Consider the following 19,556-nt stretch of genomic DNA (forward strand, 5'->3'; position numbering starts at 1 on the left):
AAGATCAGGTTCGCTTCTTTGCATCGTGCTGCTGGCGCTATACGATCGCGTAACCTAAACTTGTGGTCACGTGACCGGAACTCGCGATCACGTGACCTGGATTCACGATCACGTGATCAAGAATCAAACGGTACTTAAGCAGTGGAGTACTTCAGTACCGCGCTTCACAGCTGTTTTCTCGGAGACCCTGTTTGGCCTGCGTTTTGTCACCTTGTGTTTTGTTTGATCTTGGACTCGGCTAACTCTTTTTTGGAACTCTTTTGGATCACGTTATACCTGTGCTTTTGGCTTGGACTGATACTCTTGGCTCTTGACCTCGGACCGTTGTCACAGACTTCTCTTTGGATCCCGCTCTTCATTGTTTCGTCAGCTTGGACTGTTACACTTGGCTCTAGACCCTGGATTGTTGTCACGGACTTCTTGTGGATTACCCCTCTCCAAAGAATCTGGAACATTGTATGAACTACGCCTCATCATCACCCTTACCTGCAATTTGGTTCAGCCCGGCTTCCAGGTCTTCTTCAGGTGGGGTCTGGTGTGACTACCAGTCAGTGCCTCCTACCCGGGACCATTTGCCATCTTGAGTCCCGGAATCCCTTCAGCTATCAATCCCTGGTAAGATCCTTCCTGTTTATTGGTTACCCGTGTTTTACCCTGCTTGCTTGGTACTTAACACTGCTTTCCTTTACAGCTTCCGTGGGGCTTCCAGTACTTCGCGGTCCCGGATTCTTCTCCACCTGTGGCCTCAAAGGTTGTATAGGGAGTGAATTATCATTCTCCCTGTGCGGCACTTGGGGACGGAGGTCTCACATATCTGCACGACATTCAAGTTATAACAGTCTGTGAAGCCTTGTCGTGTCAGGTATGGAGGGTACCGCGGAGGACCCCATGGCTGCTATAATCCAAGCAATCACGGTATTACGGGCCGACATGGTCGCTGCCAACACAGCAATCCACCAACGCCTTGATTTGTTGCAGAATGCCCAACATCCCTTGCCTGCGAACCCGGAACTTGGAGACGCCGCTCCGGTTCCTGTGCCCCCTCCTCCTGTAACCCCGGCTCCGACTGCCTCCACGACCGTCCCCGTTGTTCTACCATCTCCTTTTCCATTGGCAGCCCCAGAAAAGTTCCATGGAGACCCCAGAAAGTTCAGGACTTTCCTTAATCAATGCAAACTACATTTTCTATGCCGGCCTCTTGCTTTCCCAGATCCCACCCCTAAGGCGGCTTTCACCCTCTCACACCTAGCAGGTACAGCTGCGGCATGGGCAAAGACCACCCCGCTCTCTATGATTTCGACCAACTGGTATCAGAGATGTCACGAGTATTTGACACTAGGTATAAGGCGCAGTCTCATGATTTAGAGTTACTCGAGCTTACCCAGGGTAGGGGGTCCCTGATTGATTACATCACCCGATTTAACCAACTGGCGGCCGAAACATCATGGCCAGAAAGTAAGAAGGCAGTGGTCTTCTACAGAGGATTAAGTAATCCCATGAAGGATGCATTAGCTGTGGTCCCGTCCCTGCCCGTCCAATTCCCGGCCCTTGTGGATCTGACCCTTCAAGTTGACGCACAACGTTCTGAACGGAGAGCTGAAGCTGGATTTTCCCATTCCACAGGTCCTGCCATACCTTCGTCCACCTCAGACACCATAGGGGAGCCGATGCAGATTGGAGGTATCAGGAGCCCTATCACGTCTAGGGAGAGGGAACGTAGAAGAGCAGAGAATGCTTGTTTTTACTGTGGGTTGGGTGGCCACTTCGTGAAAGAATGTCCCCGAAGACCGAAACCCAAGAACCAGGTTTTTCACCCAGCTCGACCCTAGACACGGGGGGAGGGTCGAGCTCCCTATGTTCCTCCCCGGTCCCAATGCCGATGTTCGGTAGAATTAGACCCATCCGAGTACAAGCCACTTTGCAGCCCTCACCGGGCATCACCCATCCTGTAGTGATCACCCTTGATTCAGGGGCCTCCGGGAACTACATTGATATCACTTTAGCCCGAGCCTTAAACCTGCCCCTGGTTAACAAAAATCAACCCAAACTAGTACAAGCAGTTGATGGGACGGAACTCGCGTCTGGACCCATCCGACAACAAACAGCACCACTCATACTGACGATCCAGTCCGTTCACAAGGAAACCATACACTTCGACTTGATAGCCATGCCCCAGTTCGGTGTTATACTAGGAATGCCATGGTTGCGGGATCACAATCCACACATTGATTGGGGTTTGGGTCACGTGCATTTTGAATCCGAACTATGTCAGAACTTTTGTCTCCCCATGAATGGAGAGGAGAACACGCCTGCATCAGCATTGGGCGCAATTGCCCGGCTCAGTATCACAGAAAACAGGGCGTCCTCTGATCCGCATGTGGTGAGTTTAGTCAACACAAACATCCCTGCGGAGTACCAGGACTATGCTCTGGTATTCGATAAAGGCTCTTCTGAAACCCTACCTCCACACCGTCCCTATGATTGCCCGATTGATCTGACCCCCGGGGCTTCCATACCCTCAGGTCGTATCTACTCCCTGTCACAGTCTGAAGATCAAGCCCTCAAAAAATACATAGACAAGTCTTTGCGCCTGGGTCACATACGCCCCTCCACGTCTTCAGCTGCCAGCCCGATCTTTTTCGTGCCCAAAAAAGAAGGCGATCTACGTCCGTGTGTGGACTACCGCAGGCTCAATGCGTTACCACTAAGAATCGGTACCCGATACCTCTTATCACTCCGCTATTGGACTGATTGACACACGCCTCTAACTAGTCCAAGTTGGATTTGAGAGGTGCCTACAACCTTGTCCGCATTCGAAAGGGGGACGAATGGAAGACCGCATTCTGTACACGATACGGCCTTTTTGAATATTTGGTAACGCCTTTCGGACTATGCAACGCCCCAGCCACCTTCCAACACTTTATGAATGATGTGTTCTATGACATTTTGGACATCTACGTGGTTGTGTATCTTGACGATATCCTCATCTTTTCCCATACCCTAAAAGAACATGTGCAGCATGTTCGAGAAGTATTGTCCCGGCTACAAAAACACTTGCTTTATGCGAAACCTGAGAAATGCCAATTTCATGTGACCAATATCGAGTTCCTGGGGTTCAACATCACTCCCGGTGGCTTGGCGATGAATTATTCCAAGGTTAGAGCGATTCTAGAATGGCCGACCCCGCAGACCCTGAAGGCATTACAGTCGTTTCTTGGTTTCGCCAACTTCTACCGGCGTTTTATTTCTGGCTTCTCCTCCATTGTATCACCCCTCACCTCCCTCACTAGTCCACATGTTCCTTTCAAATGGCTGGAGATACATGAGCAGGCTTTTGAGAATCTAAAAAATGCCTTCACCACTGCCCCTGTACTCCAACATCCTGACCCTGACTTACCTTTTATAGTTGAGGCAGATGCCTCCTCTTTTGCGTTAGGGGCAGTCTTGTCACAAGTATGTTCCGCTACAGGACATCTACACCCTGTGGCCTTCCATTCCCGCAAATTCAACTCTGCAGAAGTCCACTATACTGTTACGGAGAAGGAGCTTCTGGCAGTGATGGATGCTTTTCGCACTTGGCGTCACCATCTGTTGGGGGCCAAACACAAGATCACTGTGTTTACAGATCACCGGAATTTACAGGTCCTGGCCTCCCTGAAATGTGTGAACAGCAGGCAGGTCAGGTGGCACTTGTTTTTTGCAGCCTTCGACTTTCAAATTAAACACCGTTCTGGTCTGACGCACGGTAAAGCCGATGCCTTGTCTCGTTCCCCCAGGGGGGTTTCGCTACCTATCTTTCCCGACACTCTCTTGTCTCATGAGAACGTGGTATGCACATATACACCTCCGTTAGCATTGCTGGACGCAATCCGTACTTGGGTCCAGCAGCATCCCGAGCAGCTGTTCCGAATGGGACCCAGTGTACTATGACGGGTTGCCATATGTACAGAACCGCCTAGTTCTACCTACCACTGATACCAGAAACCTGGCCTTGGAGTAGTCTCATGACGCACCCTTCAACGGCCATTCAGGCCAGGCCCGTACACTGGATCTATTGAAACGCTGGTGTTGGTGGCCATCCATGAAACGTGACGTTATCTGCTATGTCAACACATGCGCAGTCTGTGCCCAATGTAAAAACCGCAGGGGTCGTCCACTTGGCCTCTTGCAACCATTACCTATACCACCCAAGCCCTGGCATACAGTGACCATGGATTTTGTGACTGATTTACCTAGGGTCCAGGGTTACGACACAATCTGGGTGGTGGTTGATACTTTCACTAAAATGGCCCGTTTCATTCCCTGCCAGGGTATTCCATCTGCACCTACGTTGGCCATGTTGTTCTTTGAAGGTGTCTTCTGTCTCTTTGGTCTGCCTTCTGTGCTCATTTCTGATAGGGGGTCCCAGTTTACATCTCGGTTCTGGCGTGCCTTAACCAGGTTGCTTGGTATTGATATACGGTTCTCCTCGGCGTACCATCCCGAGACCGACGGTCAAACTGAGAGAACAAACCAATCCATGGAACAATACCTACGTTGTTTGACGCTGCAACAACAAGCAACCTGGTTGCAGGTCGTTCACTTTGCCGAATTTGCCTATAATAATGCTATACATTCCTCCACTGGTTCTTCTCCTTTTTTCACTTTGTATGGTCAACACCCCTGTGTCCTCCCGGTTCCTGATTCTTCTTCCTCTGTCAACCCAGCCGCAGCTGCCTGTGTTAGAGATATGTCCTCTATCCATGCCCAGACCGTGGTTCACCTCCAGGAGGCCCAGTCATCCATGAAAGCTTTCGCTGACTCGAAACGTAGTCCTGCCCCGCCATATGCGGTAGGTTCCCGGGTCTGGCTGTCCACCCGACATCTCCGTTTGGCGGGTTGTCGGAAGCTTCTGCCTCGTTTTGTGTAACCTTTTGTGGTTTCCCGAGTCATCAATCCAGTGGCCTACCGCCTTGTGCTCCCGTCTCCTTGGCGGATTCACCCTGTTTTCCACACATCTCTTCTCAAACCTTGTCCTGCCTCCTCCCGCCTCCGTTCCCCGGTTGCCCCTGTGTCCCTGGATGCCCCTGATGTATTTGAGGTTTCCGCTATTCTAGGTTTCCACCTCCTTAGGGGCAAGCTACAGTACCTGATAGACTGGTTGGGCTACGGGCCGGAGGAGCGGTCTTGGGTCTCGGCTTCGGATGTCCAGGCCCCCCGGTTGGTTGCTCAATTCCATCGGGAGCATCCTTCCTGCCCACGCGGTCGTGGGCCTTTGCGGGGGGGCTCTGTCATGCCCTCCATCTGACCCACCAGTGATCCCAGTACCCCCTCAGCCCAGATTCACCCCCCATTTACCCTCCGGGGCTCACTTTGGCGGTCCAGACCGGCTCGCACACAGCTACAGCAGCAGCTTCACGCTACTACTCCACAGTCACGACTGCGACCATTTCTTCATTGGCAGCTGCCGTGGAGATTAAGCCATCAAAAGATCAGGTTCGCTTCTTTGCATCGTGCTGCTGGCACTATACGATCGCATAACCTAAACTTGCGGTCACGTGACCGGAACTCGCGATCACGTGACCTGGATTCACGATCACGTGATCAAGAATCAAACGGTACTTAAGCAGTGGAGTACTTCAGTACCGCGCTTCACAGCTGTTTTCTCTGAGACCCTGTTTGGCCTGCGTTTTGTCACCTTGTGTTTTGTTTGATCTTGGACTCGGCTTACTCTTTTTTGGAACTCTTTTGGATCACGTTATATCTGTGCTTTTGGCTTGGACTGATACTCTTGGCTCTTGACCTCGGACCGTTGTCACAGACTTCTCTTTGGATCCCGCTCTTCATTGTTTCGTCAGCTTGGACTGCTACACTTGGCTCTAGACCCTGGATTGTTGTCACGGACTTCTTGTGGATTACCCCTCTCCAAAGAATCTGGAACATTGTATGAACTACGCCTCATCATCACCCTTACCTGCAATTTGGTTCAGCCCGGCTTCCAGGTCTTCTTCAGGTGGGGTCTGGTGTGACTACCAGTCAGTGCCTCCTACCCGGGACCATTTGCCATCTTGAGTCCCGGAATCCCTTCAGCTATCAATCCCTGGTAAGATCCTTCCTGTTTATTGGTTACCCGTGTTTTACCCTGCTTGCTTGGTACTTAACACTGCTTTCCTTTACAGCTTCCGTGGGGCTTCCAGTACTTCGCGGTCCCGGATTCTTCTCCACCTGTGGCCTCAAAGGTTGTACACGGAGTGAATTATCATTCTCCCTGTGCGGCACTTGGGGACGGAGGTCTCACATATCTGCACGACATTCAAGTTATAACAGATTCGCGCAGTTTCACTCCCATTTAAAAACATCATTTCAGCCCCATAATACAAATGAGATAAAGTAGTAAGGCCATTAAAAGGCTATGTATTAGGTGTTGCAAAAAAAATTAATAAAAGCATACACCCGAACAGGAGGTTTGAATATTACAAATCCATTATATAATGAATAGGGATTAGACCAGAATAATCTATCTATTGTTTCCAATGTTGCAGCAGGTAGCAGCTAAAGCTGAAATCTTGGTCTACTCCTGGCCTGGTGAAAGGAAATGCAGTTGATACATTTCAGGATCTGGTTATGCATGATCTTTGCAAACCATTGAGTACATATTCAAAGCAGTTGGCCAAATCAAATCTAACTATGGTTCATTGAGAGGTATTAGGAAATGTAGAAATAACCATGACACAGGGCCTCATTACGACCCTGGCGGAAGACCATGGTGCTATTAGCACAATGGTCCATGCCGGTAAATTACTGACTCCGTCATGGAGAAAGGGGGAATTACCACCCCATTACAAGGTTGGCGGGGCGGTAATTCCCCCTTCCTCCATGGCCCTTCCCCATTCCCATTTTTGCCCCATAGGGCTCAATGGGAATGGGGAAGGCGCTAAGTACGGTGCCGCAAATTGCGGCACCGTAATTAGCACCAAGGTCCCTTTGCGGGTCCCTACTTTAACGGCTGGTCTACACCAGCCGTTAAGGTCGGGTCCCGCAAAGGGACCCCGTAATTAGGCGCTAATAGGTTAACGGCACCGCAGCCTTTTACGGCGCCGTTAACCCATTAGCGCCTGGATCGTAATGAGGCCCATAGTATTGAAGCCCTAATGTAAAGGAGAGAGTGTGGTTATAACGGATACTGTTGATTATTGCAAGGAGATCAATAGGCAATTGCTTGATAGAACATGCAATGAGAAGATATCTCACGATATTACGCTATTGGCTAAGAATAGGACCATAGAACAGATTCATATATGAGCAGAAAAGACATTACTGACAGTCTCGGAGGACAGCTATTTATCAATATTTTTCCTGTAACACCTTGTATTTGTGTTACCAAAGATCTATATATCACTGAAAAAGCCCCCAGGCAGGCCTAACATTTGTTCACAAGAATCTATTTTTAAAATTAATCAACATATGTCAAGTAACCAAGCCAACTATTTATGTGAGAAATGCAAAGGATGTTCTTTTCAGGTTAAATATGGAGCCATGGCAAGACAATTATGTTCTGGCGACTCTGGATACTTGTGTTTGGCAGAAGCATGGCGTATAAACCAGGTCATACTTGTATTCGGATTGTCAGTCACATTTGGATAAAATCCTAATCGTTTATGAATTGCAATGAAGTTAAATACCTACATATCATTATAATACCATTAATCCAAGAATTGTTTTACTATTAATTAGATAACAATACTTTGATGTTACTGCCCTCCATTTTGCATATAAGGACCATTCTATAACAAGTGGATACAGAGTTTCAAAATAAAGATGCACCTTTTTCATTAACACTTTCCCATTCTCATACCTCAACCTAATGACAGGCAGCATAACAGATGTGTGCACCCCTGTCAATAATTCTCTCCACAGATTATACACAGACCTCTCATCCTAGGTAACAAACTGACCTAAAACCATACATTCTCTAACCAGGATAAATGAGTTCAAATGCTTTTTTTTAGAGTTGATCGGTGCGCTTCTTAGAGCATACATGGATGTTACACAAGGTGATCTATTTATGCTTGGGGTGTAATGTTTTCAATCATGGTGGCCAGTATTACAGATGAGAATAATGTGTAGCCATGGGCTCATGTTCTGCTTCCACGTACCTTGATTGGCCAGAGCAAACATGGACCCGGGTAGCATAACAAGTTGTATGACAATATTCTATGACTTTGTTGTATAGATTTCTTTTGAAAGCCGACATCTCAACCCTTTTGGAGTTTGTCGAATTTTAAAATCAAAATTAAGTAAATTTGGATTTCACTTGTGAGTGGCCACAAGCTAGTGTCAATTATTTGGATCTGTTGATAAAGTTTAAGAAAGATCAGATTGAGACATGTTTGCCTAGAAAACCAACATCCTCCATTTCTAGTGCTCATCATCCCTTTCAGAAGTGGAGTATTCTGGGTGGGTAGCTACTGAATGTGGGGCATAATTGTAGCTTAGACTCTGACTGTACGAGGAAAACAAGGAAGACGTGCAATGGATTCTGATCTGGAGGTTATCCTGAGTGGTCTCATCAAACGGCATTAGACAAAGTGAATGAGGTACAGTGGGACGATTTGCTGTGAGGTGGAGAGAAGCAGCAAATGACACAATTATGTGATATAACTGTGATATAACTGTCCTTCAACAACCAACGTTATAAGATTTGACAAATTATTGATAAAAAGTTAAATGTTCTATTTTGGAAACAATCCCACTCCAAATCACCACAAATCCAACTTTACCACTCACTTTAACTATGGTGTTGAAGTAACCTGTCAAATACTTAAAGTGAGTGTTAAGATTGGATTTGTAGTTGTATGGAGTGAGTGTTTCTATTTGTATTTCTCTGGAGAATTTGTATTAGCATGTAGTAATTTGTAGTGGCATGGAACTAGTGTTAATATTTATAGTTATAGTTTTACAATCACTTTTGCAGTTGTATGCAGTAATTCTAGTGGTATGTACCAAGTGTTTGTACCTTAACATTGTTATTTCCACTGTTTGTAGACTTAAAAAAAAGAGTTAGGGTAAATGGAACATGCATTTAAGGGTTTATTAATAGATCATTTCATTTTTTACTGAGTATATCATCTAGTGTATTCTTGCTTAACATATACATATGTCATATGTGTGTATTACGGTATATGGTCAGAGTGTATGGTTAAGAGTGTGTAGCTTAAGACCATGCAGGGTACAAGTGTCTCATAATGTTTGTGTGTGAGGATTTGCAATCGGATATGGGTGTAAAAGCCCCCGCTTCCTTAAACTCCATGCCATATGTATAGTGTACATCTGTGCTCCGCTGCACCAGTATCCTGATCTTCAGGCCCTGCTCTACAGTGGCACAGAGGCCACAGACAACCTTACAACCAAGTCACTATACTGCAAATGTTGCACTTAATTCTATACATCTGTTCCAAAATCCTTATAATTATGATAAATTACCCACCAGGTGGCAAGATAATCTGGAACTTCAACTCAGACCAATTTTTGGTATGGTTGTTGCTAGTACACATAATTATTACATCTGATTGTAGCATACTAGTGTCATGTCTGTGAGCCCGGACAGCTATGGGAGGCTATGTGAATTTCAGGCACCTGACTGTCTGCATTCTAGTGAATAAGATACAAGACCAGGACGCATGCCTCTATTGACTCTCTGAGAGGATAAGTAACACCGCCCTTGCCAGGCTTGGGATCTCCCAGCTGGAGATGCCCTGTATTCAAAGAGCCAGGCCCACAGCAAAGGACTGCCTCAAACTAGGGGGTTGGACACCAGAGAGCCTTTGAAGCTGCAGGCTGGGAAAAAGGCAGAGTTAGGACAGTGGGTGAATCACAAGCGGGTTTGAGGAGGGATTCCACCACCTTCATTTTCTGTGGGGTTTCTCTCCTTCCTGTCCACTCCAGTTTCTGTGGAAAAAGGCACTCTGAGTATGACATCAGAAGGCAGGGGGCACCTGTAACAAAGACAGGGATTGGAACCCTTAACGTTGGCTTGCTTTCTCCCAATCATGTGTGCTATTTTCCCTATGAAAGAGGGGGTCTTCAACCCCTTCCTTGATTCACTTTTGGACTATCAGGGGTTTAAGAAAGAATTGGAGATATTTTGGGACAGCTGATCTTTCCAAAGACCTCTGCAACTGAGGTGAAGAAGCAATGGTTAAATGCAGAGGCAGGATCTGCTCCATAGCCAAGGAAAATTAGGGTTGACTCTTGCTGAGGACCAAGTCCTGTCACTTTGCAAAGCAAAGCAGAGGCTGAAAAGGACTCACCTTGCTTCCATTACTTCATTTGAATCGTGGTTTCCACATTCAAACCAGAAGGACCCGCCGGTATTGGCTTTGGTACTCAGTCCTACTCCAAATCACTGCTGCTTGCATCATCGAACTGGCTCGATGTCGCACCAGACAAGCAAAGCCTCATTACCTGTCCGGCTCGAGCACCAGCCCACTGTGTAGATGACTTTGAACCACATAATCGAACCAAGCCATCAAAATGCCAGGACTTTGCATGGAAGCTCCCCTTGAACTGGTGGACCATCGCATCACTCGTCGACGCAATCCAGCGGTGCCCATCTTTTGAACCATGCTTGATTACTGAACCACTTCCGGTGATCCATTTGACTTTTCCTCGCTCAACATCACCTTTGAACTGCACAGAGCACCCACTCAAATCTGACTCAACGCTGACTTGCCACTGGGGACCAGCGTGACTCGATGCCTTCAAACCTACTTCAACTTGCAAGCACAACTGTCTGAAGCCTGGTTCGACACTGTTGATCTGCCTGACATTAGAATGAGGTACTTACAAGTGACCCTGTCCCCCAGTCCAGGTTTTGGGGCCCGGGAGACTGGTTATGTCATTTTTGCACCCTTTTCCAGAAACACAAATCCTTTTGAATAACATTGTTGCATATCTTGCCTGTTTTCCTCTGTGACAATATATCTAGAGTGATTATACATTACTGCTCTGCATCTTCTGTATTCTTTTACAGGGGTGGGTTTTTATAATGTTTTTAATTGTTAGTTGTAGAATTGCTTTATTTAATTAAATGATATAGATTTGTATTGATGCTTGATCAGACATTCTTTTATTTTGAACTGCTGTACTCTTGCTGTTTGGGTTGCTACGGTCTCACATTAACACTTCTTCTGAGTATAACCTTCCCTCATCCATGTTAGTAGAAGGTATTTTCCAAAACATGTACATGTGAATTTTGTATATCTACAGATACGTGTACAGTTTGTATGTAAGATGTTTGTATTACACTCATTTGTGAAATGTACTCACAAGTGAACATTTTGAAACAAGTGAGTGCGCAGTATAATCATGTGGTGCAGTACCAGAGTAGTTGGTGTAAGGTGTATGAACAGTGTGTTTATGCCATATGTGTATTGCTTGTAAGTTGCATAGGAGTATTTTGGATGAGGTCATATAAAATTCACATGTTCTACAAGACTGATACATGTATACAAATGTGCAATAAAGTTAAGCATATAGTTTCTTTACATTTTGTGCATTCACACAGTGCACATCCCCGGTAATTAGTATATGCATAGGCAAACGTATAACACTTGAGTGTGACTTTTATGTTAAGTTGTGAATGTATACTAGTGTATATGGTGAAAATGTGCATTTCCTGTATGTTTTGTGTGTTTGTTTGTGTGTCAATGTATGTGGCTTTTACAGGTCATATGTGTGTAACATTTTAACTGTACACTCATGTACGTTTTGTGCATGTACTTGCGTGTTTGTGTGTGTGTGTATCTTAGTATGTAGGAATTTACAGGTTGCTTGTGTATTGTTTTTACATGTATGTGTACAGTAGGCATGCCTATGTGTGTTTGTACATTTATGTGTGTGTGTGTCTCTATGTGTGGGTCAGTGTGGGTCTGTGTGTGTGTGCTTGTGTGTGTGTGTCCATTTACTTGTATTTACATTATTTTGGATAAGTATACTTGTAAATGAGGCCGATACAATATGTTTCATAGATTTATGCAATGTACACATACATGTATATGTGATTTCCATAGTGGTATCAAATTCAGTCCTCACTTTCATGTATGTGTAGGGGACATACTGCCGTGTACGTTCTGTATGCATATAAAAAATGAGAGCAAAGTTAGTTCTCACTTTCAGTTGCATATAGAAAAAGTACAAGAATTTAACAGTTCATACATGTACATGCATGATGTATTGATAAATATTAAAACATGAATATCACCATATTGGCCAGCTTTATTTTCTAAATATGTTTTCAGTGCATCAATTCATGATAAGATCTAAGTGCATGCCAGACATCATGAAAATTCAAGCCGTCGGTTTTCAGATATTTAGGTAGCTGTTGTTCAAAATGAACTCAAACAAAAAAAAAATTAAAATATGAAGCCTTCTATGGTACATTTCGACATTTTGCATGTAAGGCAGCTGCTTCGAAATTGTATGTGGATTTTTTTCAGGTTTTTTCATAGAAGGGACATTAATCCTGAAAAGTTATTTTTTGAATTCTATAGACAACTACACTTAACCTTAACTATTACATATGGTTGCGCGGTGGCATAACAGAATACGGTGGGGCTAGCCACCCCTATGGTTAAGGTGAAACCTATCATCCATAGAAAATGGGGAAATGCTATGGTTAATAGCTTTTTGATCCATCGGACGGATCAACACAACATTTGACATTCCTATTCTAAACTGGAAAATGTAGAGCAAATCTGGGTTATAGTTCAAATGACATAAAGGGTAAAAAAGGTGTATTTTTCACTTTTCCGTTCATTTTCCTTAAGGGAAAATGTCAAATTTTTTCTTAAGTGCACAGCCCAAACCGCTGGATATATTTGTGCCAAATAAGAAACAAGTCAGGTACAAAGCACTAGAAGGAAATTCTTTCTTGTTTTGGCACACATCCGGCCAGAAGTTTTATTTTTATTTGGCATAGAGTGGGTGCCCTTGTAGCCAAAACGTTAGTTTCATCTCCCATGATGCATTGCTGGTGCCAAGCCTTTTTATTTATAAAATCTGCCATTCTTCGATTCAAAAATCAAGTTCTCTAATCGATTTCGTGAAGTGTCCTAAAATGATTTAAGGGGTGATAATAGGGTGGTTTTGAGGCTAGTGAGTGGGTGGGCAGGTTAAGAAAGGATTTGTGAAGGTTTGGAGCTTAGAGAGGCGTACATTTGTTTATTTCTTGCGATCTTTTTTCCAAGATTGAGAATAGGCTCAAACAGCAAAAAAAGTGTCATTACTTCAAAGCTATAATGTAGTGAGATGTGGCAAACACTGAGATTGTTAGTTAGGGGAAGAGGAGTATTTTACATTAATTTAGGAAGCCATTTATTTTATATATATAAAAAATTAAAGGAATTGCTTCCTAAATTAACTTAAACTGTGTGGGAGGCGTCTATTAGGGGGCTAATGTGTTTTGGGGGTGTTAACTTTGCTAATTAAGCTTATCTTTGCTTCATTAGTCGAATAAGAACTGTGCAAAGAAATGCAGGAGGAAGCCAATGCTTGTTTACTATATCCTTTGCTGTGATTGTACAAGCTTTGATCTTTCCTTCCCCTTCCCGGTCGAAGTACCCCACTAATTCCACTTCACTCTTCTTTGTCGCAATACCCCCACTAACTCCACCTCACTTTCCTTGTCACAGTTCCCCACAACTTCCACCTCACTCTTTCTAGTTTCAGTACCCCACTAACTGCACCTCACTCTTCCTCGTCGCCGTACCCTACAAAGTCAACTTCACTCTTCCTCGTCACAGTACCCCACTAACTCCACCTCACTCTTCCTTGTTGTAGTGCACCACTAAATCCACCTCACCCTTCCTCATCACAGTTTCCCACTATCCCATCTAAATCCTACTCTGGGGAGTACCCCACTAAGTCCACCTCAGTCTTCCTTGTTGCAATCCACCACTACCCCACCATACTCTTCCTTGCTGCAAAACCCCACTAAATCTACCTCACTCTTCCTTGTTGCAGTACCCCACTCACTCTCTCTCTCGTCACAGTCCCCCACTAACTCTACCCCACTCTTCTTCATCACAGTCCCCAACTACCCACCTCACTCTTCCTCATTGCAGTCCCCCACTAAGTCCACCTTACTCTTCTTTGTCACACTCCCCAACTACCCCACCTCGCTCATCTTCATCATAATCCCCCACTACCTCCAACTCAATCTTCTTCATTACAGTCCCCCACTAACTCCACCTCACTCTTCTTTGTCACAGTCCCCAACTAACTGCACCTCGCTCTTCCGCATCACAGCCCGCACTATCCCCACCTCGCTCTTCCTCGTCACAGTACACCAGGGAACCCCCTTCTTATATAGTGTACACACAAAAAATGAAATACTTGATAAACACGATGCTGCACAGCTCAAGGACAAATATTGATAATAAATGATACGACATAAGGTATGTTATCAGAAAAAAGACAGAACTACCAGTGGTGGGATGTATAGTATAAAAAAAACATAGAAATTCAGAGAAAAAGTTTAGTTATGGGACGGGTAAGGTGAAAAGGTTCAGTGCAACAAAACCCTAATAAAATGACATTAAAGTGATGATTTAATGTCACAACACCCCCGGGGCAGGTGTTATGCCACCTTAACTATGAGGCCCACATTTCGCAGCTCGTAAGCACCCTCATGATATCACAAATCACATCAATGACAATATCACCTATGATATGATATGATATGGCATTTGTAACGCGCCCATACACAAGTGTTTCAAGGCGCGACGAGGCAGGGAGGGGGGAAACAGAGGGAAGACAGACAATGATCCTACTAGGCCAGGTGTCATTCAGATCGCGCAAGTGCATGGGTGGAGGGAAGGGAAAGTTCAAGGGGAAAGGGAGGGGGTAAAGTGCAGTACAGGGTAGTAGAATAAACAGATAAAGAATAGGGCCAAACTGGTGGCAAGTGCAAGGTAAGTGCAGACAAGTGCTGCGAAAGGGGGGCTGTCGGGATACAGAGACAGTCCCGTAGTGCAGAGGTTGCCAGGGAGGCAGTGCAAGTGGAGAGTGGCCCAGTTGCAGGTTGAGTGCAGTTTCAGTCAAGAATTTAGCAGGGGAGAGGGGGGGAGAAGGCAGAAGCAAAGAGGAAGGTTTTGAGGTGCTTCCGGAACCAGAGATGGTTCTCCTCAATGACATCACTTATGGCATAAGGAGTGACATCACTGGTACATCAGATTGTGCATGCAAGAAAAAGAGATGCGGAATTTAAAAAGCGTGTTTATGCATATAAGGGTGGATTCAGGTGAAACGCTTGGTTGGAGTTTGAAGCCCGCATTCCGCTACACGCTTTGGACTATGACTCCCATTTATTCTCACTTTTGCCTATGCCGGGTAGGGCTAGCGGAAATTGTAATGTATAACATCTGGAAAGGGAAAGCTTGCAGACTTCTATAGTGCATCTAACTTGTCAACTACTATGTGCAAGACCAACTTTCCGTAGTTCCACAGCCATTATTTAAAAGGCTTGACAAATGTTTGCAGACTTTCCCAAAAGGTAGGGTCTATTACACCTGTGCTATAAGTTGGAATAAAACGCGTGATCTGCTGTACCAGGAATGTCACTCATGATGCAATACGTGATATTATATGTGATAGCACCATTGATGTCATGAGGGTGCTTACGGGCTGTGCGATGTGGAGCTAAGGCTGCATATCTTCCAGCGCCTGAGGGATTCCAGGCGTTTCGTGGCAATAAATTGTCACCATAACGTCACAGCAACTAAAGATTTTTCACTGAATCTCAAGGGTTTTGTCGCGTCAGATTGTTTCGCCTCAATGGTGCTTCAGCTAAAGTGCATTAAAGTGCATATATATATATATATATATATATATATATATATATATATATATATATATATATATATATATATATATATATATATATATATATATATATATATACACACACACAAGAAAGAACTAGTGACTTAGCTCTGGATTGCGGCTGCTGGGTGCGGCTGCAAGCTGCTCTGTGGCTGTAGGTCATTATCGAGTGAGTTAGGGCCTGAGGCTAGAGGGGAACATCATCTGAGCGAGTCTGTGTGAGTTTCTCTCTGGATCTCCTGTGAGGAGTGAATACTATGCGGGAGAGTCTGACGAGGCGCTTTAGAGTATCCTTTCATTTGCGCTATAAAGGCAGTGGCTGAGATGAGAGTGCCATCCGAATGTCTGACAAGATGCTGCAGAGTGAGTGAGTGATCTGCTGAGTATTGTGTGGGAGTATTAGAGGGAGCTAAGTGAGTGCCTGCTAGAATATGAGGGTGGAATGAGCCCTTGGCAGGGAGGTGATAAGTGAGTGCTGTGCCAGAGCCTTGCCAGACGTTGCTGGGCGGGTGCTATATGAGGTTCTGGCAGGGGCTGCGGGAATGAGTGCTCTGTGAGTCTAAATGGGAGCGGAAGGCTGCACCGTGTATGCACATTATTGACAAGAGGTGAATCGTGAGTGCTGTTCGCCAGGCTGGCATGAGGCTGGCGGGTGACTGCTGCGTGCGTGATGGTCTTCCCGGGAGTAATGAGTTAATGGGTTGACTAGTGGGATGTCAGGTGTGACTGGAGCTGGGGATTAGCGGCGAGTGTCTGTGTAAAGGGCTGGCGGGAGCTGCCGGGAGCGGACTGCCTACGAGGCTCTCCTGAAGCAGCCGAGGCAGCCCTACCTGAGAGCTTGGGGGTGCTGTTCAGTATGATTCTGGGGGGGGGGGTGTCGAGCGGGTCCTGAGGCACCTGGTGATGTCCATGACGTGTGCTGCTGTATTGAACACTGGGGCTGAGCCATACAGGAATCCCTTATAGGATGCGTACAGGTGTTTTATTGGAACTTGTGAGAAACGAGTGGGAAACAAACCTCCCCTGCAGTCAGATCGTGTGTGTATCCTGTGTGCTTGGTGAGTGATTGGGCCAGGCTGGCTTGGCTTTGCAGCCAGTACACGTTGAGCATGTTTTGGTGATGCCAAGTCATAGTTGGCAGCGCTGGGACCTGGAGGCAGTGCCACCTGTTTGCTGTGAAGCTGCCGCCTGGGGTGGGCACTGTGTGCATTCATGGAGATAAGATCCAGGGTTAATCTTAGCGTTGTGGGCCGCGTGGGTACCGGGAAGCAGCGCAGTCTCTGCGCTTTGGGGCTGCGGTGCGGGCGGCTCTCTGAGCATCGATGGAGATAGGAACCAGGATAACCGAAACACTGCGGGCAGTGAGGGTGCATGCAAGGAGTAGTGCCCACGGTGTATTCTGGACACTACTGGGGGCCATTTCTCAGACATGGGAGCAGAACAGTACAAAGCAAAGGGCCGGTGCAGTCTGTAGCTCCCGGGACCGTGCTGGGTTCAGAGGCTCGTGCAGTACTTTGGGGGCGCGGGGGTCAATGGCCTTCCTAGCATTCTGAGCTGTTCGGGGCGGGATTGCTTGTGAAGTGTGGGTGCTGTGGCATGCCCTGCTGGTACCTAGTTCATTTGGATGGTGGCGAGGGATGGGGGAACCCCTCGCACTGTATTTATAACTTTGGGCACTGTCCAGCCCAGGACGCGCAGCTTGTGCAGGATCGGTTCTCTGTAGCAGGGCCGCTTCCCTGAAGTTGGGGCTGCTCGCCCACGGGGGCAGAGCAGCCCGCGGGCTCGAGCCCGGCCAGGAGCTCCTTCGCGGCGGGCACCGGGCAGCGCAGCAAGCCCCTGGCAAGCCTGGGGAAAGTCACTCACTTTGCAGCATCGCCTCCAGCATCTTCCTGTCCACCCTGAAGCGCTCCTCCTCCGGCGGCGGCGGCAGGTGCTCGGCCGAGGACCCGGAGCCGAGGCCCCGCTCCTGGCCGCGGTCCGCGGCGGGCCCCTCACAGGCCTCCTGGGCGCTCATTCCGCCGCCCCCTGCAGCACTCCTCTGTCCCGGGCGCTGGGCTGCTCCGGTAGTGGCGGCCGGAGCTCGCATTGTGAGGACGATAAATCACCCGCGCGGAGCCCGCACTCCCCCGGCCCGGGCAGCTCATTAGCATGAGCGCTATCAGCCTCGGCACACACCACACTTATCTGCCGCTTCCAGCCCCCCGCGCCCCTCCCCCTCCCGGCAAAAGTTGGCACCTGTCTGCGCCCTGCTGGCAAAAGCCCTTCTCGGTGGCCCACAGATTTATTTCCACTCAAGTGCCACAGGTTTTATCGACAAAGTTTGCATGAATTTAAACTTCAGGGCACTAGTATCAGTATATGTTAATAGACACGTATCTTCTTCCGAAACTGCTGGAAAATGGTCGCACCGTAGACTGTCCAGCACTCGTGTCGCTAGGTGACGTTAAGCGACGTCGAGCCATGGCAACATGACGGCGGTATGTCTTCCTGTCCAAAGGACTTGCCAAGAAGAGGTAAACATTCCAGTCACCCCCGATGTAGAACATGTCATATTCCGCAAGGAAATTTGATGTCGGCAATGAAATATGAGTGCGTACGCAATTTAAGAATCCCTGCATGTACTAAAAATCCCCGCATTTACTCTTGGCGGGCCGGCTTGCTTGATTACAAATGAAATCGCGTCTGAGTGTTTCGCAGCGCGTGCAGCTGTTAAGTGCTGTGCAAACAATGAAAACAACATTAACTGTCTGCAAGTAACCTGTAAATGTCTACAGGCCATACACATACAGTTCAGCGAGCGCCTAACCAGCTGAGCTACCTCTGCTGAATCCCGTTGACCTCTGCACTGCGGACTTCTGGGTACTTTCTCCACTTGTAGCAATGTCGATTCTCTTTTACAACGCGCCTCCACACTGTCCTCGTGCTCTGTCCCCCAAACTAGTGTCTAAATACATTAAAAACAATCCAAGAGTGAAGGTACTGCAATATTTATCTAAACCTCGAGTGATTCCAACAGCATCCCCAGGCGTTCTCGAAAGACACAGTGGGCCTCATTACGAGGTGGGCGCAAAGGGATACCGGGCACCGTTAAGGACATCGGTGCCGGTAATCCCTTTGTGCCCTATTCTGAGGTCCCTTAGCGGGTCCCTTCCTTAACGCCTGGTTTTACCAGGCGTTATGGACGGGGCCCGTTAAGGGACTTCAGAGCTAATATTAGCACCTTCCCATTGAGCCCTATGGGGGCTGAAATGGGAATGGGGAAAGGCTTTTTCATTGGGGACTTACCGGTCCCGCAAAGGTCGGAATAGACCGGCAAGTTCCCATTGAACGAGGGCGGACCCGGTACCAGTATTGGAGGTAGTCAACCTCGGAATGAGGCCCAGTAGCTTTCATTATGTGTTCCGGAAGTCTCCGCACGGCAGTTGCACGCTGTCAATGTCACTGGGCCTAGTAAGATCGTTGTTTTGCTCTCCTCTGTTCCCCTCCCTTGCCTTGTCCCTCTCTGAAACACTTGTGTATGAGCGCGATATAAATAAAGTATCAATATCAATAGGTACACAATGACGTCAGCCAACCTGCCTTCGAGGTGTCTTTGGAGGAAACCTGTGATATACGCACTTGGCGTTTCCATGGCAATCTCGTGACACGTCAACATCAAAGTGCCCTTAATGACATGGCGTCCCGAGGAAAGATTG

The 19,556-nt window shown here is 46.9% G+C and overlaps 1 protein-coding gene across 2 annotated transcripts in view; it reads right to left on the reverse strand.

Annotated features, from left to right (window-relative positions):
• LOC138581348 (protein bicaudal C homolog 1-A-like) overlaps nt 1–18,038 on the reverse strand; it is a 361,089-nt gene extending 343,051 nt beyond the window's left edge. For both annotated transcript variants that reach the window (XM_069652613.1, XM_069652612.1), the window contains exon 1: nt 17,725–18,038. In XM_069652613.1, coding sequence (XP_069508714.1) covers nt 17,725–17,947 — 223 coding nt within the window. In that variant the 5' untranslated portion in view covers nt 17,948–18,038. The remainder of the gene's footprint in view (nt 1–17,724) is intronic.
• Between the last annotated feature and the right edge of the window lie 1,518 nt (nt 18,039–19,556).

The sequence above is a fragment of the Ambystoma mexicanum genome, chromosome 3p, assembly GCF_040938575.1.
Source record: "Ambystoma mexicanum isolate Mex_15411 chromosome 3p, UKY_AmexF1_1, whole genome shotgun sequence".
NCBI classification, from domain to species: domain Eukaryota; kingdom Metazoa; phylum Chordata; class Amphibia; order Caudata; family Ambystomatidae; genus Ambystoma; species Ambystoma mexicanum.